Source organism: Triticum urartu, chromosome 7 (assembly GCF_003073215.2).
Source record: "Triticum urartu cultivar G1812 chromosome 7, Tu2.1, whole genome shotgun sequence".
Lineage (NCBI taxonomy): Eukaryota > Viridiplantae > Streptophyta > Magnoliopsida > Poales > Poaceae > Triticum > Triticum urartu.
In genome coordinates, this window is record NC_053028.1 from 439,372,452 (window position 1) to 439,396,222 (window position 23,771).

General features: G+C 46.1%; 1 protein-coding gene across 1 annotated transcript; it reads left to right on the top strand.

Annotated features, from left to right (window-relative positions):
- The first annotated feature begins 4,013 nt into the window (after window positions 1-4,013).
- Window positions 4,014-8,976, top strand: LOC125518700 (homeobox-leucine zipper protein ROC7-like). The gene is made up of 5 exons (XM_048683526.1): window positions 4,014-4,501; window positions 5,615-6,076; window positions 6,202-7,650; window positions 7,736-8,136; window positions 8,230-8,976. Exons 1-4 carry the CDS (start codon window positions 4,397-4,399, stop codon window positions 8,108-8,110), a joined length of 2,391 nt encoding a protein of 796 aa, XP_048539483.1. The 5' UTR covers window positions 4,014-4,396; the 3' UTR covers window positions 8,111-8,136; window positions 8,230-8,976.
- Window positions 8,977-23,771: the final 14,795 nt, after the last annotated feature.

Genomic DNA, 23,771 nt, shown 5'->3' on the forward strand with positions numbered 1-23,771 from the left:
GCACTTGCCCCCCCCCCCGGACCGCCCGGATCCCACGAGTGAATAGAAAGTTAGATCTACATGGGATCTCACCTGAATCGCCCCATCTATCCTCCTGAGGAGAAGTTTGTTTGGTTTCAAACTCCGATTCAAACAGGAGGTGTGAATTTCGTATGTCCCGCTGGCACACGATTTCGATTACTTTTCTTGTTTCCCGTTTCAGAGATCCGATAATGGAATGCTAAATCACCAGTCTTGATCGTTACAAAGGACGATGCTATCACATCGAGCCTGTTGCTGGGGAAGACAACCAATGGATCTGTTATGTAGCTTATCCATTAGACCTATTTGAAGAGGGTTCCGTTACTAACATGTTTACTTCCATTGTGAAGCATAGATTGCTGTCAACAAAGAATTTTATTAGTATTTAGTTAGGTATTTGCATTCAAAATAAGAAAAGAGAACTATTAAGAACTTGTAAAATAAGGATTAGGAATTAATTTGGGTTGCTCGTGTACAAAATGGACAATCTCTTTCGGAGTATGAGGGTTTTGGACGAAAACTCATCTGTTACAAAGGGGTTTCATTTTTTGAACTTATTCGAACTCCAGACTTTTTGTGTGTTCAAAATGCACCATTCAAGGCCACATCATCAATTTTCAACCCTTTCTGACATTATTTGGTATTTTTCATGCATTTACTGATTTTTTTAGCTAAATGACCCTGAAATTGAAAAGCACTAGAAATGAACTTTGAAAAGGGTGAAAGTTGGCATGGTATCATCATTTCACCCACATAGCATGTGCTAAAAAATTGAGAGGGTTACGGCAAAAACTGGATGTACTTCGTGTACAAAATGGACAATCTTTGAAGTATCAGGGTTTCGGACAAAAACTCATCTGTTACAAAGAGATTTCATTTTTTGAACTTATTTGAACTCCAAACTTTTTGTGTGTTCAAAATACACCATTCAAAGCCACATCATCATTTTTCAACCCTTTATGACTTCATTTGGTATTTTTCATGCATTTACTGATTTTTTTAGCTAAATGACCCTGAAATTGAAAAGCACTACAAATGAACTTTGAAAAGATTGAAAATTGGCATGGTATCATAATTTCACTCACATAGCATGTGCTAAAAAGTTGAGAGGGTTATGGCAAAAACTGGATGCACTTCGTGTACAAAATGGACAGTCTCTTTTGAAGTATCAGGGTTTCGGACGAAAACTCATCTGTTACAAAGGGATTTCATTCCTGGGGCACTCACCCTCAACATCTCCAGGGGCATCTCGTCTGATCTTATACCGCAATGCACTGCATATTAGGCATGCGTTCAAATCCTCATATGCACCATGGAAGAGGATGCAGTCATTAAGGCATGCATGTATCTTTTGCACCTTCAATCCTAGAGGGCATAGAACCTTATTTGCTCCGTACGTACTGTCGGGCAATTAGTTATCCTTTGGAAGCTTCTTCTTCAATATTTTCAATAGCTTCTCAAATCCGTTGTCAGATACACCATTGTCTGCCTTCCATTGCAGCAATTCCAGTGTGGTACCGAGCTTTGTGTTGCCATCTTCGCAACTTGGGTACAACCCTTTTTTGTGATCCTTTAACATGCAATCAAACTTCAACTTCTCCCTTTCACTTTGGCATTGTCTCTTTGCATCAACAATGACCCGACGAAGATCATCATCGGGCACATCGTCTGGTTTCTCTTAATCTTCAGCTTCCCCCGTTGCAGCATCACCGTATTCAGGGGACGGGTAGTTGTCATCATCCTCTTTTTCTTCGTCGTCTTCCATCATAACCCTCTTTCTCCGTGCTTGGTCCAAACATTATAGTGTGGCATGAAACCCTTCTCAAGCAGGTGGATGTGAAGGGTTTTGAGTCAGAGTAAGACTTCATATTCCCACGGATAGGGCATGGACAACACATAAAACCATTCTTCTTGTTTGCCTCAGCCACTTCGAGAAAATTATGCACGCCCTTAATATACTCGGAGGTGCGTCTGTCACCGTACATCCATTGCGGGTTCGTCTCCGTTCATTATATATAATTCAGTGTGTCAAAAACCATTACAAAACATCACGAATAGAGAAGTGACCAAATTAATAGAAGTTGACCATCACATTAAAATCAAAGTACAGTAGTGATCAAATGTTATTAATGAAAAAATAAATACATAAAGTTCATACATAGTTCTCATTGAACAACATATAGCTCTCTAGAGCATCTAATTAAACCATACATTGAAACTATGTAAACCATTTCAATGCAACAACAAATACGATCATAATCGCAACTAAGGTAATAATTGATCCAACGGCATAATGATACCAAGCCTTAGTATGAATGGCATATTTTCTAATATTTCTAATCTTCAAGCGCATTGCATACATCTTGATCTTGTGATCATCGACGACACCCGCAACATGCAACTCCAATTTCATCTTCTCCTCAATTCTTTTTAATTTTTTCTTCAAATAATTGTTTTCTTTTTTAACTAAATTTAACCTCTCGACAAGAGGGTCGGATGGAATTTCCGGTTCACATACCTCCTAGATAAAAACATCTATATCACGTTGGTCGGCATAATTATCATAAATGTCATAAACACTAAATGAAACAAATAGTTATAAAAGATAATATACCACATCCGAATCATAGACAAGACGAGGGCCGACGGGGATGAACACCAAAACCATCACACTATATAATAACAAACAATAATAAAGTAAGAAAATTATACAAGTATCTATCTAAATTATACAAGATTTTTTTTCTTTTAGAAAGAAGATAAGAACAAGAGGCTCACCACGATGGTGCCGGTGACGAGATCGGTGCGGGCGATCGACGGCGGTGAGGACGGGGACGGGATAGGATGAACCGCCAAACCTAGACAAATCTTGAGAAAAATGAAGTTTGGACAAGGAGCTTGGAGAGGAGAAAGCTTAAGTGTGGCTCGAGCATTTCATCGAACACCTCATGTGCATAGGAGGTGAGCTAGAGCAACACACTTCTCCCACGACCGGCCAAAAAAACAGAGCAGTGGATCCGGATCTGTTCGCGGGCAGGGGCGGGCTGTCCCGGTTCTAGCCACCAACCGAGACTGAAGGTGCTGGGCCAGGAGCGAGGCCCATTGGTCCCGGTTCGTGTCTGAAACCGGGACCAAAAGTGTCAGACAAATCGGAACCAATGGCCCCAAAGGCCCGGCCAGCGCCCTGGCCTCACGAACCGGATTAATGCCCTTACCCAGGCCTCAACCAAAGCCCTGTTTTCTATTAGTGTCCTCGAAGAGAAAAAATACATTCACGGGTGGTCAGGTATGTCATGCATTCAACCGAATTAACCAAGCGAAAATGATGAATTCAGCAGATGAGAACTGCATTTGTTTTCCTTCCCTTGATCTTCACAGGCTCACAGCAAGAGCAGTGACACAGACACATACTGATATACCTTCACAGCCCAGTTAACCGGCCTAGTATACTACATTTCCCCCCGGCCCATAACTTCATGGTCGATGGTGTGCATGCATGCATGCATATGTGCATGTGTAGTTCATGCACGCAATAAATTCTGGAGCTAGACCGCCTCGCTCCACCCAGCGCGCGCGTACAGTACTCGTCTCCCCAAGAATTTATGCGTCCAAAGTAGAAACGTACGTGCTCCCGCCTCCTGTATCCAAAGTTTAATTACCAACTGATTTGGCGTCGAGAAGACGAAGAAGAAAAGGAAAAGCATCATCTCATCCTAACGGAGGTAAAACGATGATCGATCGATGGTCGGATACCCACAAATCTGAGCACGTACACGTACGTATAGACACGATCTGTACCGCCGCATCGCTCTCCCGTCTCCCCCGCTACAGTCGAGTTTCTCTCTCTAAAACTCACAGGGCCGGCCGGGGTAGAGAGGAGTGAGAGAGGCATGCTGCGCAATAACTCCACGCCATGGCCGCAATGAATGCCATTGCACCCTCCTCTCGCTAGCTACTCTCCGCAATAACTCCGCCCATTCAATACGCGCACCCTCCCCTCCCCTCCCCTCCGTCTCCATCCATCCTCCTCTCTTCCCCTCCCTTCCCCGGCCTTCCTCGCTTCCCCTTCCTCCCCGATCCACTCGTCTCCCGCACCGCCTTCCGCCGACCAGAGCTTCCTCGGCCTGCTCGCTCGCTCGCGGTGGTGAATCGACCGACGAAGCGCGTAGCTAGCTGCTGATTTACTCCGTGCGTGGCGGCGGCGGAGGTATCACATAGATCTGAGCTCGGGAATCGCTCGACGGATCGACAAAGTGCGTAGCCAGCTAGCTTCGATCCGCGCGCTGCTGCATGCGAGTCGCACGAGCCGTTGCCTGGTGCGGGTGGGTTCCTGCCTAGGGTTTCCGCGTCGCTGAATAAGGAGATCAGAAGTGGCATGCCCGGAGGGATGATGATCCCAGGACGCAACATGATTGGCCGGAGCAACGGCGCCGGCGTCGCCTACGCCTCCTCCTCCTCCTCCGCGCTCTCCCTCGGCCAGGTTACTTACTTAATCTTCTGCACCTCTCTCTCTATATAAATTCTTTCCATTTCAGATAATGGAAGAGTTTTATTATTCCCTTTCCTTGTTGCCGCACCGCATCGAGGTTTTGCATCAAACAGGAAACAAATTGAGCATGGCCCGGCCGGACAGCCTCTCCGCATTGCTCTTGTTTCATGCACAATCAAATCTGTACTTAACCAGTTCATCGCACTTGCTAGTAGTAGTATTTTCGAAGGGTACAAAATAGCTTAATCAATTCATTCGGAGTACATGCATGCATATTACTACATGTATGTGTTCATCAAGTGTTGACGGGGGAGTACTGCTTCTGCTCTTCAAAAAAGAAGGCATGTGCAATATTTAAGTTCCTCGCTGCGGAGTTAAATACCAAAAGCCAAAAAAGGAATCATGTCACTCATATCTCAAGGCTTAATTTGTTGCTTTCATGTCTAACCTGAGAAATGAAACGAAAGATATATACATCATGCACACATGCCTATATGGTTGGTGCCTGCACTTGGATGTATACATGGAGCATTAACTTGCTCCTTTATTTCTCAAGCTGGGGTTGGGCCTGTATAGTAGACTACTATCCCAGCCCACTCTATATGTTTTTCCAGTATTTATTGCTTTCCAAAATGTACCAAATTTCCCAGCAGTGCTTCCTAGTCAGTACTCACTGGTACTCCATGTGTGCAATTAATATTTGGTTTCTTGGTTTTCTATCTCCACTCTAACTCGTTTCAGAACTCTCGCATTTCAAACTCGGTTTTTTCCCAATTTTATCTACACTTCAAATCAGTATAGCAATTTCCAAGCCTCTAATTCCTCTTGTACCTACCAAAAATGTTATCTAGTCAGTGCTCAATGGTGCTCCATGTGCAATTTATACTGTTTCTAGATTTTCTTAATTTCCTCATTTCATGTACGCTTCAAATCAGAAGCGATTCCCAAGCCTTTAATTCGGTACCCAACTTTCTGTTCAGCAAGTACTACAAATTTGCAGGTCAATATCAAGATGCAATGAAGTAGACTAGCTAGCTGCAGCATGTTAATTTCTTCAATTGCTTCCCACAATTAAGTCATTGAATTATTGACTTTGCAATGCAGAACTTGATGGATGGGATGCACCACCACCAGCTCCCAGCAATGCTGCAGCACCAGATGGTTGATCACCATCTTCTTCTTCCCCAGCACCACCACCACCCCCACCAGCAGGCGGCCACGAGCGAGAGCGATGCCCGTGGCCCCCACGGAGGGGGCAACAACAACAGCAGCAACAACAACGAAGAGCTGGAGATGAGCAAGTCAGGTACGGGAAGCGACAACAACCTCGACGGCGGGGAAGGCGGCGGCGGGGAGGACGATGAGCAAGAGGACCCGGCCGGGCAGCATCCCCGGAAGAAGAAGCGCTACCACCGTCACACCCAGCACCAGATCCAGGAGCTTGAGGCCTTCTTCAAGGAGTGCCCCCACCCCGACGACAAGCAGCGCAAGGAGCTCAGCCGCAGCCTCTCCCTCGAGCCCCTCCAGGTCAAGTTCTGGTTCCAGAACAAGCGCACCCAGATCAAGGTACGTAACCAAAAACCTTCATCCGTCCAGGGTCCATCCATGCAGGATCCATTCCATGGTCCATAGCCCATACCATACGTCAGTGCCTCGTAATTGACGTACGTGCATGCATCCATGTCTCGCAGACGCAGCACGAGAGGCAGGAGAACACGGCACTCAGGACGGAGAACGAGAAGCTGAGGGCGGAGAACATGAGGTACAAGGAAGCGCTGGCCAACGCGTCGTGCCCAAACTGCGGCGGCCCGGCGGCCATCGGGGAGATGTCCTTCGACGAGCACCACCTGCGCGTCGAGAACGCGCGCCTCCGCGACGAGATCGACAGGATCTCCGCCATCGCCGCCAAGTACGTCGGCGGCAAGCCCGGCGCCGGGGTGGCTGTAGCCTCCGCTGCCTACCCGCCACTGCCACCGCAGTCTTCCGGCCGCTCTGCGCTCGACCACCTGGGCATGCCCAGCATGTTTGGAGGTGCTGAGTTCGATAAGCCGATGGTGATCGAGCTGGCCGTGGCTGCCATGGAGGAGCTGGTCCGGATGGCGCAGCTCGGGGAGCCTCTCTGGGTGCCATCCCTCGATGGCGAGGCGCTCGGCGAGGAGGAGTATGCTCGCGCCTTCCCACGGGGTGCACTCGGCCCCAAGTCGCCGGAGCTCCGGTCGGAGGCGTCGCGGGAGACGGACGTTGTCATCATGAACCACGTCAGCCTCGTCGAGATGCTCATGGACGTGCGTCAGTGGTCGGCGCTCTTCTCGAGCATCGTATCCCGGGCGGCCACGCTTGACGTGCTCTCCACCGGCGTCGCCGGCAATCACGACGGCGCGCTGCAGCTCATGTCCGCCGAATTTCAGATGCCATCGCCGCTGGTGCCGACGCGGGACACCCAGTTCCTGCGCTACTGCAAGCAGCATCCGGGCGGCGCATGGGCCGTCGTCGACGTCTCCCTCGACGGTCTCCGTTCCGCTACGCGGGTGGGCGGGCACTTTCGCCGCCGCGCCTCCGGCTGCCTCATCCAGGAGATGCCCAACGGCTACTCCAAGGTGACGTGGGTGGAGCACGTCGAGGCCGGTGACGATGCCATGGTGCACGATCTGTACAGGCCCCTGGTGAACTCTGGGCTGGCATTCGGCGCGCGGCGGTGGACGTCGACGCTGAAGCGGCAGTGCGAGAGGCTGGCGAGCGCTATGGCCACCGTGCCCTCCTCAGGCGGCGACGTGATCACGACGGCGGAGGGGCGGAGGAGCATGCTGAAGCTGGCGGAGAGGATGACGGCGAGCTTCTGCGGCGGGGTGACTGCGTCGACTACGCACCAGTGGACGACGCTCTCTGGCAGTGGCGCGGAGGACGTGCGCGTGATGACCCGCAAGAGCGTCGACGACCCCGGCCGCCCGCCGGGTATCATCCTCAACGCCGCCACCTCCTTCTGGCTCCCCGTCCCGCCCTCCCGCGTCTTCGGCTTCCTGCGCGACGACTCCACCCGCAGCGAATGGGACATCCTCTCCAATGGCGGCGTCGTCCAGGAGATGGCCCACATCGCCAACGGCAGCCACCACGGCAACGCCGTCTCACTCCTCCGCGTCAACGTCAGTACCTATATACACATTACTCCATTATTACTGCCTCCTGTTTCATGGCCATGGCTGACAACGACATGATCATTCCATGCAGAACGCGAACTCGAACCAGAGCAACATGCTGATCCTGCAGGAATGCTGCACGGACGCGACGGGGTCGTATGTGGTGTACGCGCCGGTGGACGTGGTGGCCATGAACGTGGTGCTCAACGGCGGGGACCCGGACTACGTGGCGCTGCTGCCGTCCGGGTTCGCCATCCTTCCTGACGGGCCGGCCGGGGCGCCGGATGCCGGCGGCTCGCTCCTCACTGTCGCCTTCCAGATCCTCGTCGACTCCGTGCCCACAGCCAAGCTCTCGCTGGGATCCGTCGCCACCGTCAACAGCCTCATTGCCTGCACCGTCGACCGCATCAAGGCCGCCGTCGTCGTCAGCCCCGGGGACAACGCCGGCGCCGCCTCCAACCGGTGACCGCCATCGATCCATCGTACGCAATGGTAAGTAGTAGGTCAAGAACGAATGCATGAAGTGATCTACTATAAAATGACTGGAATTGCTGATTCGATATCATTTTACTTGGTTTTGGGCAGGAGATCAAGAGGGGCCAAGAGCGGGTCCGGAGGTTTAGCAATGTGGGAAGTCAAGAACGCACCGCAGACTCTCCTTGCCAAGTGTTGTTTGCATTGCATGCATAATCCCCTTTCTTTCTTCTTCCCATGCATAATCCCCTTTCTTTCTTCTTCCCATGCATAATCCAATCACCACCACCACCACCACCACCACAAGCACAACACCATCATATATCGCAAGATGAAGGGACCAACCATGGAGGAACACAACCTAGGTCCTATGATCATGGCTGCAGATAGATGCACGCATTGACATGTCATAGGCTCTGAGTTGTGTTTCTTAGTTACCTAATCCCAGCTCATCTACACATTTACATGTTCGTGTTTGCTTCATAGTAGACTAAGCACAAACCCTTTATCTTAATTACGTTATCATTTGCATGCCATGACAAATTCAGAAGCACGCAAGCAGGCAACACTTTGCAAGGGCGGTTGGTTCGGGTATTGACTTCTCTTTTAGTTTTCTGTCTCTGGGCTGCCAGTCCCTCTCCAGAATGATCGTCCAGGATTAATGTGCCATCAGCTAGACTTTAGTTTGGTTAATTACATTGCCATGTGTTTTGTTGTGTAGTGCTCCATCCATCTCTGCATGGAGGGGTCGTCTCTTTAAACTAGACTTTCCTAAGTTTGTGTATTACGTTTGGAACTGTTTAAGTTGGACCTACTTTTTGCATCCATCCATTTCAATCGGCTGGGTTGTTTGATTTATTTTTTCTTGTTCCTTGATTTGATAAAATCAAATCAAATACCAGAGAAACAACCAACATACCATTTTGATACATGGTCTGACGGTTGTCTCTTTTTTCAGCTCTGAAGGACGTAAATGATCTTTTTCATTTTGTGAAAAGATTAGATATATAAAGATTCATCGGAAGTATAAAACATCTCAAACATAATAAAAATTATATCGAGGTCCATGGACCACCGAACGACCATTGCCACCGTCAGAACGATGCGCCGTTGTCACCGCTCCCATATTAGAGCCGGCCTGACCTTGTCGATAACAGCCGGGGAGTCTTCATGCACCTGCCCCTATGGACCAGCGTCCAAGAGCCGCAGTCATCGCCGTTGAATTCTTGAATCAATCTGAAGAATTTGACATCAAATATCGCCGTTGCGTACGCAACGCGAGAAACCCTAATCTCACTGCCCCGAGGAGCTGGCAGGAATCTACGCTGGAGCTCCGTCTCAGCAAACGAACTTGAGGAGGATCAGAGCCCGGAAGACTGACTCAAAGAAAAAGCGCCGCCATCCGTCCAAACACCGCCCCGTCGGAGATGAGGCACTAGAAATCCCCTTCCCGCCACCGGCAGCCGGAGCGGCAGGCGGAGGGGAGGCAAATTCACGGGCTTCATCGACGAAGACCGAGGGGAGGAAGGTTTTCTCTAGTCGCCTTGCGAGAGGGGAAAGAAAAGCAATCCCACGAATATTAAGGTTGATCTACTTCAGAAATTATTAGTTAGCCAAAACCCCTAAAGGTCGTAAATGATCTATTTCAGGGGTTTGGCTAACTAAGAATATGAGTGGTTACTATGATAAAGAGAAGGAGGATTTGTTTGCGATTATTAATGATTTAGACATTAAGATGAGTCTTAGCAACTAGCTAGATGCATAACAACGGACTAGATGCCTTCTTCTACCTCCGAACATTTTGCCCTATTCATCTTCTACCCCGAGCTGCCAGCTACCACCAACCTAACCGTCCCGCCGCCCACGGACGGCGACGCGCCCACACCAGCTTCGCAGGCCACACCCTCCCCTCAATCGCGCCCACCGTTGTGCTAGTGCTGCCCTGGCCATCCTCTAACCACGACAAACCAACATATTTTTCCGATGAGTCTCCACCTCGCACCCCTAAGATTGATTCTGAGTAAGCCTGCAGCCCTAAGATATATGCCCGGTGAGCCTGCACAAAAAATGTTCTAGAAACCTGTGAACTTTTTTTTTGAATCGACGAACATTTTCTGTATCGGCAAAGACTTTTTTGGAAATTGGGAACAATTTTTCGAAGTTTATGAATTTTTTTGAATTTTGTAAACATTTAAAAAAATCATGAACCATTTTGAATTTGCAACCATTTGTTCAATTTCACAAACATTTATTCAAAATAATGAATATGTTTTGATTTCCCGCACATTTTTGTTTCAGAATCATGAAGTTTTTTGAATATGCGAATTTTTTTCAAAATCAGGATTTTTTGAATCCACGAACATATTATGATTCTTTAAAATGTTTTCAAATTTTCAAAAAATGAAAATTTTTAAAATCCTGAATTATTTAAGAAAAAACAAAATGAAAAATTGCACCCCACACAGCGACCCAAATAGGTGCTCTGCTCCCATCTCTAACCACACAAACAGCCGAAGCCACAGACCAGCAACTACACACAGCGCAAAATCCGGGGTACACGCACACCCTAGCTGCTCCTCATTCCTCAAAAAAAAAAAACCTAGCTGATCCACGGCCCACCAGCAAAGGCAGCGGCAGGAGTTAAAAAAAAAGACAAAGGCCCATTTGCCAGCACCGCAAATCTGCAGGTGGCCTGAGTGATTCTCAAAAAAAAACGCAGGTGGCCTGAGTCACCTAAAAAAAATGCAGGTGGCCTGAGATAGACATGAAGATGTATTTGGTAGGATGTATGAAGGATCCATGAGGCCAGTTGTTACGGAAGGTAGCAGATTTGATTGATCCAATCCTAAATAGTTGGGATGAAGATCTTTTCAGACAGACTCTATGGCCTATTGATGTTCAGCCAGTGCTTGCGATCCCGATATCGCAACATGATATGCCAGATTTCGTAGCTTGGAATTTCACAAAAAAAGGGATCTTTTCGGTTCGGTCTGCTTATTTTGTGGAATGGAACCACCAATATGGGAATAAGTTATGACATACCAATGGGATGGGACGTACCACGATCAATCCTATTTGGGGGAGGATTTGGAAACTTGCTTGTCTGGCAAAGGTTGAAATATTTATTTGGCGTACACTTTACGGCATTCTTCCTTGTCGTGTTAAGTTAGCTAATAGACATGTGAAAGTCTCGCCTGAGTGTCCTGCCTGCTCATCTGGGCCAGAAGACACAGAACATCTGTTGTTTCTATGTGACATAGCAAAAGAAGTTTGGAGAAGACTAGGGATGGACGATATTATCGACAAAGCTTGTAAAATAGACTATGCGGGTGAGGCATTCTTGAAATATTTACTTTCATTACCAGATCAGGAACTATGTATTATGGGCACTCGAAATGTGCGTGACATGATTGCCATATCATCCTGGTACTTGTGGTGGGAAAGGCGCAAATTGGTACACAATGAGACTACTTAGAATGCACAACAGATATCCATGGGGATACACGCTCTCACTACCAATTTTGTTAATGCCTCCTCGCCGAAGGCTTTCATGAAAAGAGGAGGATGGTCTTGAAGGAAATATGCCATAGAGACAATAATAAAGTTGTTATTTATATTTTCTTATATCATGATAAATGTTTATTATTCATGTAGAGTTGTATTATCCGGAAACTTATTACATGTGTGAATACATAGACAAACAGAGTGTCCCTAGTATACCTCTACTTGACTAACTCGTTAATCAAAGATGGTTAAGTTTTCTAGCCATGGACATGTGTTGTCATTTGATGAACGGGATCACATCATTAGAGAATGATGTGATGGACAATACCCATCCGTTAGCTTAGCATGATGATCGTTCAGTTTTATTGCTACTGCTTTCTTCATAACTTATACATGTACCTCTGACTATGAGATTATGCAACTCCCGAATACCGGAGAAACACCTTGTGTGCTATCAAACATCACAACGTAACTGGGTGATTATAAAGATGCTCTACAGGTGTCTCCAACAGTGTTTGTTGAGTGGGCATAGATCGAGATTAGGATTTGTCACTCTGTGTATCAGAGAGGTATCTCTGGGCCCTCTCGGTAATGCACATCACTCTAAGCCTTGCAAGCATTATGACTAATGAGTTAGTTACGGGATGATGCATTATGGAACGAGTAAAGATACTTTCCGGTAACGATATTGAACTAGGTATGAGGATATCGACGATCGAATCTCGGGCAAGTAACATACCGATGACAAAGGGAACAACGTATATCGTTATGCGGTTTGACCGATAAAGATCTTCGTAGAATATCTGGGAGCCAATATGAACATCCAGGTTCCGCTATTGATTATTGACCGGAGACGTGTCTCAGTCATGTCTACATAGTTCTCGAACCCGTAGGGTCCGCACGCTTAACATTCGGTGACGATTTGTATTATGAGTTATGTGATTTGATGACCGAAGTTTGTTCGGAGTCCCGGATGAGATCGGGGACATGACTAGGAGTCTCAAAATGGTCGAGACGTAAAGATCGATATATTGGAAGGCTATATTCGGACATCGGAAAGGTTTCGAGTGATTCGGGTATTTTTCGGAGTACCAGAGAGTTACGGAAATTCGTATTGGGCCTTAATGGGCCATACGGGAAAGGAGAGAAAGGCCTCAAGGGTGGCCACGCCCCTTCTCTATGGACTGGTCCGAATTGGACTAGGGAAAGGGGGGCGCCCCCTTCCTTCCTTCTCCTTCTCCCTTCCCTTTTTCCTATTTCATGTTGGAGCTGGAATCCTACTAGGACTAGGGAGTCCTAGTAGGACTCCACACTTTGAGCGCGCCCTATGAGGATCGGCCTCCTCCTCCCTCCATCCTTTGTATACGTGGCCAGGGGCACCCCATAGACACACAAGTTTATCATTGATCTCTTAGCCGTATGCGGTGCCCCCTCCACCATAATCCACCTTGGTCATATCGTAGCGGTCTTAGGCGAAACCCTGTTCCGGTAGCATCATCATCACCGTCATCACGCCGTCATACTGACAAAGCTCTCCCTCGACACTCTGCTGGATCGTGAGTTCATGGGACGTCACCGAGCCGAACGTGTGCAGATCGCAGAGGTGTCGTACTTTCGGTACTAGGATCGGTCGATCGTGAAGACGTACAACTACATCAACCGCATTGTCATAACGCTTCCGCTTACGGTCTACGAGGGTACGTGGACAACACTCTTCCCTCTCGTTGCTATGCATCACCATGATAGATCTTGCGTGTGCGTAGGAAATTTTTTGAAATTACTGCGTTTCAGAACAGTGGCATCCGAGCCAGGTTTATGCGTAGATGTTATATGCATGAGTAGAACACAAAGGAGTTGTGGATGTGGGTATATACATATTGCTTGTCGTCACTAGTTGATTCTTGATTCAGCGGTATTGTTGGATGAAGCGGCTCAGACTGATATTACGCGTACGCTTACGCGAGACTGGTTCTACCGGCGTGCTTCGCACACAGGTGGCTGGTGGGTGTCAGTTTCTCCAACTTTAGTTGAATCAGATTCAATGAACAAGGTTCTTTCTCAAGATCAGAAAGCAATCACTATCAAGATTTTGGATTTTTTTTTCCAATTTTACCGCCCACGAACGGAATGGACGAAATTCGTAATTTCGGATATTTTTGGGAAAATCTCGGACGAAAAGAGCAATCCAAAATTTGAATCTTTGAACGAAAACTGGGCGAAATATGAACGAAAAATGGCCAAAATTATACAAAAATTGAACTTCTACAGCAAACTGAACAACGACAGTCAGTGACCCACAAATAGATTCAGTTGGTAAACTCAAATAGTTCAACTAGCACCAATCCCACATAACTTACTAGTCAGCTTGCTCCCAGTGTAGTAGATAGATGAGGCTGCCCAGGCATCCGCACTGCTCCACCATCCGGCGCCGTTCCAGCCGCTCGAACGAGTGCACCTATGCCCCAGCAAACCGCATAGGAAGCACACGCCATGGATAAGAGCAGTCAACGGAGGGACAATCAGGGGTCACGAAGCCAAGAGACGGCTGCGGCGGCGGCGGCGCGAGCACATCAGGCGCGAGGAAGGCGCCACCGTTTACAGAGGAGAGTTCTGGTTTTGGGGTTCGAGACTTTGTTTGGACCTTTTACGGCATGGGAAGGCCACGGGAGGCTGGGCCAAAACCAGGGCTGGGCCAAAAATTCAAATAAGGCCAAAATATTAGGCCGGCAAACATATCTACCGTGCCTGGATGAAATGGCCGAATTCCGGTCGAAAATTGTGTTTTTTGGCCGAAATCCAAAACTCTGATCACTATACCGTGTTGTGGTTTTTGATGCGTAGGTAAGAACGGTTCTTGCTTAGCCCGTAGCAGCCACGTAAAACTTGCAACAACAAAGTAGAGGACGTTTAACTTGTTTTTGTAAGGCATGTTGTGATGTGATATGGTCAAGACGTGATGAGATATAAATGTTGTATGAGATGGTCATGTTTTGTTAAAGTTATCAGCAACTGGCAGAAGCCTTATGGTTGTCTCTTTATTGCATAAGATGCAAGCGCCATATAATTGATTTACTTTATCGCTATGCGATAGCAATAGTTGCAAAAGCAATAGTTGGCGAGACGACCATGTGACGACACGTTGATAGAGATCAAGATGATGGAGATCATGGTGTCATGCCGGTGATGATGGAGATCATGATGGTACTTTGGAGATGGAGATCAAAGGCACAAGATGATGATGGCCATATCATGTCACATATTTTGATTGCATGTGATGTTTTTCCTTTATGTATCTTATTTTGCTTAGTTCGACGGTAGCATTATAAGATGATCTCTCACTAAATTTCAAGGTATAAGTGTTCTCCCTGAGTATGCACCATTGTGACAGTTCGTCATGCCGAGACACCACATGATGATCGGGTGTGATAAGCTCTACGTTCACATACAATGGGTGAAAGCCAGTTTTGCACATGCGGAATACTCAGGTTAAACTTGGCGAGCCTAGCATATGCAGATATGGCCTCGGAACACTGGAGACCGAAGGGTCGAGCGTGAATTATATAGTAGATATGATCAACATAGTGATGTTCACCATTGAAAACTACTCCATCTCTCGTGATGATCGAACATGGTTTAGTTGATTTGGATCACGTGATCATTTAGATGACTGGAGGGATGTCTATCTAAGTGGGAGTTCTCAAGTAATATGATTAATTGAACTTTAATTTATCATGAACTTAGTCCTGATAGTATTTGCATAACTATGTTGTAGATCAATAGCTCGCAATGTAGCTCCCCGTCTATTTTTGATATATTCCTAGAGAAAAGTATGTTGAAAGATGATAGTAGCAATGATGCGGACTAGGTCCGTGATCTGTGGATTATCCCCATTGCTGCACAGAAGAATTATGTCCTTGATGCACCGCTAGGTGACGGACCTATTGCAGGAGCAGATACAAACGTTATGAACGTTTGGTAAAGCTCGATATGATGACTACTTGATAGTTTAGTGCACCATGCTTTATGGCTTAGAACCGGGACTTCAAAAATGTTTTGAACGCCACAGAGCATACATGATGTTCTAAGAGTTGAAATTGGTATTTAATACTCATGCCCGTGTCGAGAGGTAGAAGACCTCTGACAGTACTTTGCCAACAAGATGGAGGAGAATAGCTGAACTAGTGAGCATGTGCTCAAATTGTCTGGGTACTATAATTGCTTGAATCAAGTGGGAGTTAATCTTCCAGATAAGATAGTAATTGACAAAGTTCTGTAGTCACTATCACCAAGTTACTAGAACTTAGTGATGAACTATAATATGCAAGGGATGACGAAAGTAATTCCCAAGCTCTTCGCGATGCTGAAATCGGTGAAGGTAGAAATCAAGAAATAGCATCAAGTGTTGATGGTTAACAAGACCACTAGTTTCAAGAAAAGGGCAAAGGGAAAGAAAGAGGAACTTCAAAGAAGAAAGGCAAGAAAGTTGCCACTGATGACCCACAAGTGTAGGGATCTATCGAAGCTTTTCGATAAGTAAGAGTGTCGAACCTAACGAGGAGCAGAAGGAAATGATAAGCAGTTTTCAGTAAGGTATTCTCTGCAAGCACTGAAATTATCGGTAGCAGATAGTTTTGTGATAAGGTAATTTGTAACGAGTAGCAAGTAATAAAAGGAAATAAGGTGCAGCAAGATGGCCCAATCCTTTTTGTAGCAAAGGACAAGTCTGGACAAACTCTTATATGAAGGAAAGCGCTCCCGAGGACACATCGTCAAGCTATTTTTCATCACGTTCATATGATTCGCGTTCGGTACTTTGATAATTTGATATGTGGGTGGACCGGTGCTTGGGTACTGTCCTTACTTGGACAAGTATCCCACTTATGATTAACCCCCATTGCAAGCATCCGCAACTACAACAGAAGTATTAAGGTAAACCTAACCATAGCATGAAACATATGGATCCAAATCAGCCCCTTACGAAGCAACGCATAAACTAGGGTTTAAGCTTCTGTCACTCTAGCAACCCATCATCTACTTATTACTTCCCAATGCCTCCCTCTAGGCCCAAACAATGGTGAAGTGTCATGTAGTCGACGTTCACATGGCACCACTAGAGGGATTACAACATACATCTCATCAAAATATACAACGAATACCAAATTCACATGACTACTAATAGCAAGACTTCTCCCATGTCCTCGGGAACAAACGTAACGACTCACAAAGCATATTCATGTTCATAATCAGAGGGGTATTAATATGCATATTGGATCTGAACATATGATCTTCCACCAAGTAAACCAACTAGCATCAACTACAAGGAGTAATCAACACTACTAGCAACCCACAGGTACCAATCTGAGGTTTGGATACAAAGATTGAATACAAGAGATGAACTAGGGTTTGAGATGAGATGGTGCTGGTGAAGATGTTGATGGAGATTGAACCCCTCCCGATGAGAGGATCGTTGGTGATGACGATGGCGATGATTTCCCCCTCCCGAAGGGAAGTTTCCCCGGCAGAACAGCTCCGTCGGAGCCCTAGATTGGTTCCGCCAAGGTTCCGCCTCGTGGCGGCGGAGTTTCTTCCCGAAAGCTTGCTTATGATTTTTTCTCGGACAAAAGACTCCATATAGCCAAAGATGGGCATCGGAGGGCCACCAGGGGGCCCATGAGGCAGGGGGCGCACCCAGGGGGTAGGGCGCGCCCCCACCCTCGTGGCTGGTGGGTGGCCCCCTCTGGTACTTCTTGCACCCAATTTTTTATATATCCTGAAAAGTGCTCCCGTGGAGTTTCAGGACTTTTGGAGATGTGTATAATAGGTCTCTAATATTTGCTCCTTTTCTAGCCCAGAATTCCAGCTGCCGACATTCCCCCTCTTCATGTAAACCTTGTAAAATAAGAGAGAATAGGCATCAGTATTGTGACATAATGTGTAATAACAGCCCATAATGCAATAAATATCGATATAAAAGCATGATGCAAAATGGACGTATCAACTCCCCAAGCTTAGACCTCGCTTGTCCTCAAGCGAAAGCCGAAATCGAAAAATATGTCCACATGTTTGGAGATAGAGGTGTTGATAAAAATAAAATACGGACATGAGGGCATCATGATAATTCTTAGAACAGTAACATATATATATATTATCATATGATCTCTTATGCTAAAGTAACAATTCAATCACAATTTCAAGTATGAATCATAAACTTCATTGAAAACTAACAAACTATAATCTCAGTCATTGAAGTAATTGCAATTTATCATAACATAGGAAAGAGTCAACATAAGAGCTTTTCAGCAAGTCCACATACTCAACTATCATTTAGTCTTTCACAATTGCTAACACTCACGCAATACTTATGGGTATGTAGTTTTAATCGGACACAGAGAAAGATAGGGGCTTATAGTGTTGCCTCCCAACTTCTTACCTCAAGGGTAATGTCAACAATAATAATTCATGCAAACCCACTGTAACACCCACAATGCGGCTATATCTCCCACGTGTCGGGGCACGACTTAGAGGCACAGCTGCATGGTAGGTCTGTCGCAAGAGGGGTAATCTTTACACATCCCATGTACTGAAAAAGAAAAGGATAAAGAGTCGGCTTACAATCGCCACTTCACACAATATAGAAATAAACCATGCATCATCCAAGGTACAAACAAAGGTCCGACTACGGAACCAAAATAAAGGAAGACAACCCGAAATGCTAGATCCCCGGTCGTCCCAACTGGGCTCCACTACTGATCATCGGGAAAGGAAACATAATAGCGACCCAAGTCTTCGTCGAATTCCCACTTGAGTTCGGTAGCAACGCCTGCACTGGTATTGTCGGCACCTGCAACTGTTTGGAAGTATCCGTGAGTCACGAGGACTCAGCAATCTCACACCCGCGTGATCAAGACTATTTAAGCTTATGGGTAGGAGAGGGTAGTGAGGTGGAGTTGCAGCAAGCACTAGCATATATGGTGCCTAACATACGCAAAAGAGAGCGAGAAGAGAAGCAACGCACGGTCGAGAAGCTAGAAGTGATCCTGAAACTACTTACATTCAAGCATAACACAAGACCGTGTTCTCTTCCCGGACTTCGCCGAAAAGAGACCATCACGGCTACACATGTGGTTGATTCATTTTAATTAGTTAAGTGTCAAGTTCTCTACAACCGGATATTAACAAATTCCCATCTGCCCATAACCACGGGCACGGCTTTCGAAAGTTCAAACCCTGCAGGGGTGTCCCAACTTAGCCCACCACAAGCTCTCATGGTCAACGAAGGATATTCCTTCTCCCAGGATGACCCGATTAGTCTCAGAATCCCGGTTACAAGACATTTCGACGATGGTAAAACAAGACCAGCAAGACCACCCGATTGTGCCGACAAATCCCGATAGGAGTTGCACATATCTCGTTCTCAGGGCACACCAGATAAGCTAAGCGTACAGGTACTAACATAACCCAAGTTGCCAAGGGACGGTCCCGCACGGTGCTCTAGTTTGGACCAACACTCAAAGGAGCACTGGCCCGGGGGTTTAAAATAAATATGACCCTTGAGTCCGCAGAACCCAAGGGAAAAAAGGCTTAGGTAGGCAAATGGTAAAACCGAGGTTGGGCCTTGCTGGAGGAGTTTTATTCAAAGCGAACTGTTAAGGGGTTCCCATAATCACCCAACCGCGTAAGGAACGCAAAATCAAGGAACATAACACCGGTATGATGAAAACTAGGGCGGCAAGAGTGGAACAAAACACCAGGCATAAGGCCGAGCCTTCCACCCTTTACCAAGTATATAGATGCATTAACGTAAATAAGAGATAATAATGATATCCCAACAATATCCATGTTCCAACATGGAACAAGCTTCATCTTCACCTGCAACTAGCAACGCTATAAGAGGGGCTGAGCAAAAGCGGTAACATAGCCAAACAACGGTTTGCTAGGAAAGGTGGGTTAGAGGCTTGACATGGCAATATGGGAGGCATGATATAGCAAGTGGTAGGTAGCGCGACATAGCAATAGAGCGAACAACTAGCAAGCAAAGATAGAAGTGATATGGAGGGTATGGTCATCTTGCCTGCAAAGTTCTCAGAGTTGTCGAAAGCTTGATCCTCGTTAGCGTACTCAACAGGTTCCCTGGTCACGTACTCGTCTCCTGGCTCTACCCAAAGCATGAACACAAGCAAAGGACCAACAATCAATCACGGTGCAATGCACAAGCAACATGATACAATACATGGCATGATATGCGAGATGTGATATGCAATGCATATGCGTGCTCCGGAAGGAAAAGAAAGATCAAGGCATCAACTTGGCAAACCAAGTATGCCTCTGGAAAGATGAGATGATTTCGGTTGAAATCGATATAAAGATCACCGGAAACGGATGCACGGTTTGCAAATGGCAAGCAAAACAAGGATGGTGCAAAACTGTAATTAACAGCATGATGCTACTTAGCATGCAACAAGAAACTAAGCTACTGCACTCTAACATAACAAAAAAACATATGGAAGTGATGTACACGCGATTCTTGACAAAACATGAACACTGAGATACGGCTAAATCACACAAGAGCAGGTCCAAACAAGCATGGCAAAAGTGCAAAAGATATCAGCGTCACAGACTTGGCATAAACAGCATTAGGAAGCAATGTTTAGAGCTAGCAAAACGCATGATATAGGAACATATCATAGCAAACCAAAGCACAACATGAAACTACTAAATGCATAGAACAAAAGTGCCTTACTGAACGTGAGCCAAAAAGGCACAGAAGATATGATGGCACCCATGTAAACATAGCAAGTTTTATTAACAATTTCAGACTTAGCAGAAAAAACAGAGGATGGCATAAACAGAATTATGAAGGCAACTTTGCGAGCTCATGCCACTCACCATAAGGCATTGCATGACAAAAAAATCATACTAACAGCAAGATGACATGTTCATGAAGCTAACCATGGCAAGAGAAAGTTCACAGGATGCATGAATCACTAACAACAACCATGGCAAAATTGATTAACATGTTAACATTCTGCTAGGAACATTTTATGGCAAAAGTAGAGCAAGAACAAGACATGCTAGCGCACTCCATAAATGCAAAAAGAGGCATGGATGGATAGGGCATAACCACATATTCAAAACACCCTTACTGAAGTATCTCCAAACAAGCATGGATTTCACTGTAGCATCAAGTTTACATGGCATCAAAATATCAACAGGACAAGGACTTAGCAAAATCCCAAGTCCCTGAAAACAGCAACATTGTGGAGCCTACTTTGCATGCTTGTGCTAGTCACCACATAGATCACAAAAATACAAGACAAGCACCTCTGTAAATATGGCGTGTTGAAGTTCAAAACACATGTAGAGCTCATGCTCATATGATGCACACATCAAATGCAACAAAATGACAAATCACCATGATCTGATAAGTAGCAGCTGCTAACATTTTATAGCACTCTTTCATCAATGAAAATGGCATCATAATGAACATGAACATGCATGAGAATGCTTCTAACGTGAAGAGCTCATCAAGACGAACAATTTGATATAAGGTATGTATGATTCGGAGTCACGGTCACCGAGATATGGGGCGATGAACAGTGACATAAAATATTTCAGAAAAAGACTTAAGAGGAATTTCTCACCCTCCGGATCTAGGGTTAGCTTGGCACAGTTTTCGAGGCACGCTGGAGAAACTCGCCGAAGTTGGCGTGGAGGAGGCCGGAGTTGGCGGGGAGGTCAGATCCGGTGAGGAGGAGGACGGGGCCGGCGCCGGAGCTGCTGGGTCCGGGGAAGGCGCGGGGGCGGAGCCGCCGAACCTGGCGACGAGCGGCGTCGGGTGAGCCTTGGAGGGCGGCAGGGCTCCTCCCTGGCAGTGGCGGCTCCGGGCGGTGGAGCCCGGCGACAACCGGCGCGCAAGCAGTCGACGGCGCGGGGGCGGAGCGGAGGCGAGGACATGCGAGGCCGGCGGGGACGCGATGGGCTAGGCGGGCCCTCCTCGGGATCGCCGAGCCATGGTGGCGAGGTGGCGGTGAAGGACACATGGCGCTCGCCAATTGGCTGTGGGCGGCGGCGCGGACGCATCCGGTCCGATCCGGACGTGTCCGGCGACGGAGGAGGCTAGACTAGGGTTTTGGGACCCGGGATTTCGGAGGAGTGCACATATTTATAGGTAGGGGGAGTTTGGAGTGTCCAAATGAGGTGTAGTTTTCGCCCACACGATCGTGATCCGACGACGGAGGACATGGAGATGGTTTAGATGGGTTATTGGGCCATTTTGGAAGGGTGTGGTTAACCGTTTGAGCATCAAACGAGCTCCAAATGGAACGAAATTTGACAAGCGGTCTACCCGTGGTGTACCAAGGCCACTTGGCAAATCTCGGTTCATTCCGAGGACGTTTAACACCCGCTCACGAAAAGAGACAAAAGGGGTGCGCCGGTGCATGTGGGAGTGTCGGATTGCAAAACGGACAACGGGGAAAATGCTCGGATGCATGAGACGAACACGTATGCAAATGCGATGCACATGATGACATGATATGCGATGCACATGATGACATGATATGAAATGCATGACAAAATGCAAAACAAAGACAAAACCCAACCACGAAGGAAATCTCATAACTTAAAGCCGAAAATTACAAGAGTCGGAGTTATAAATATGGCAAGTTACATCCAGGGTGTTACACCCACATCCAATTAGCCATATATATCAGGATCTTTCCAACAATTGTGCTTGCCAAAGGATAAAATGTAAAAAGGAAAGGTGAAGATCACCATGACTCTTATATAAGGTAGAAGATAAAAGTAAAAGATAGGCCCTTCGCAGAGGGAAGCAGAGGTTGTCATGCGCTTTTATGGTTGGATGCACAAAATCTTAATGCAAAAGAACGTCACTTTATATTGCCACTTGTGATATGAACCTTTATTATGCAGTCCGTCGCTTTTATTTCTTCCACATCACAAGATCGTATAAAGCTTATTTTCTCCACATTAATAAATCACACATATTTAGAAGGCAATTTTTATTGCATGCACCGATGACAACTTACTTGAAGGATCTTACTCAATCCATAGGTAGGTATGATGGACTCTCATGGCAAAAATGGGTTTAAGGATATTTGGAAGCACAACTAGTATTTCTACTTGGTGCAAAGAAATTGGCTAGCATGAGAGGGAAAGGCAAGCTCAACATGTTGGATGATCCATGACAATATAATTTATCTCAGATGTAAGAAAACATAACCCATTACGTTGTCTTCCTTGTCCAACGTCAACTCTTTAGCATGTCATATTTTAATGAGTGCTCACAATCATAAAAGATGTCCAAGATAGTATATTTATATGTGAAGACCTCTCTTTCTTTATTACTTCCTATTAATTGCAACGATGACCAAAACTATGTTTGTCAACTCTCAACAACTTTTATTCATCATACTCTTTATATGTGAGATCATTACTCTCCATAAGATCCATATGATCTCTTTATTTCTTTTTATTTCTTCTCTTTTATTTTATTCCCTCAAGATCGTAGCAAAATAAATCAAGCCCTTGACTCAACACTAATCTTTATTATATATAGCTCACGGACTCGATTACATAGAAGGATCATAAAGCAAAACTCACAACTAGATCATACTAAAACTTTATTCTACTAGATCAAGATATTACCAAAAGGATCGAACTAAGTAGAACGGTAAAGATAAAAGTGATGGTGATACGATACCAGGGCACTCCCCCAAGCTTGGCAGTTGCCAAGGGGAGTGTCCATACCCGATGCTCAGTTCTTCTTTGTCGGTGAAGAAGGTGTTGGTTTTGTTGATGGTGTAGGCTTCATCCTTAATTTGGGCTTGAGGATAGAATTTTGATCCCTTAGATCATCGATCTCCTGCTCAAGGCTTAATATCTTCTTGCATAATTCCTGTTTGTTTTCCTGCAAGAGGCGAAAAGGGATAAACTCGATCTTAGGTTTATTTGCTCTATCAGGGAGGCTTGACTTTTTGAACTCCACATGCATGTCCCCAGGTTGAGGTAATGGGACTTCATCTTCATCTGAGCTCGTTTCCTCTTTTCCCTTGGGTTCATAGTCCTCTTCTTCCGTAGTCCAACCACAATGCTCCACGTCACCATAGACCTTAGGAGCTGCAAGGTAA

What these genes read in the sequence shown, in the direction of transcription:
- LOC125518700 (XM_048683526.1), top strand. Translation starts at nt 4,397, where the DNA reads ATGCCCGGAGGGATGATGATCCCAGGACGCAACATGATTGGCCGGAGC. An exon ending in CCGCGCTCTCCCTCGGCCAG is followed by an intron (nt 4,502 to 5,614) that starts GTTACTTACTTA and finishes TTTGCAATGCAG; the next exon opens with AACTTGATGGATGGGATGCA. An exon ending in TCTCACTCCTCCGCGTCAAC is followed by an intron (nt 7,651 to 7,735) that starts GTCAGTACCTAT and finishes CATTCCATGCAG; the next exon opens with AACGCGAACTCGAACCAGAG.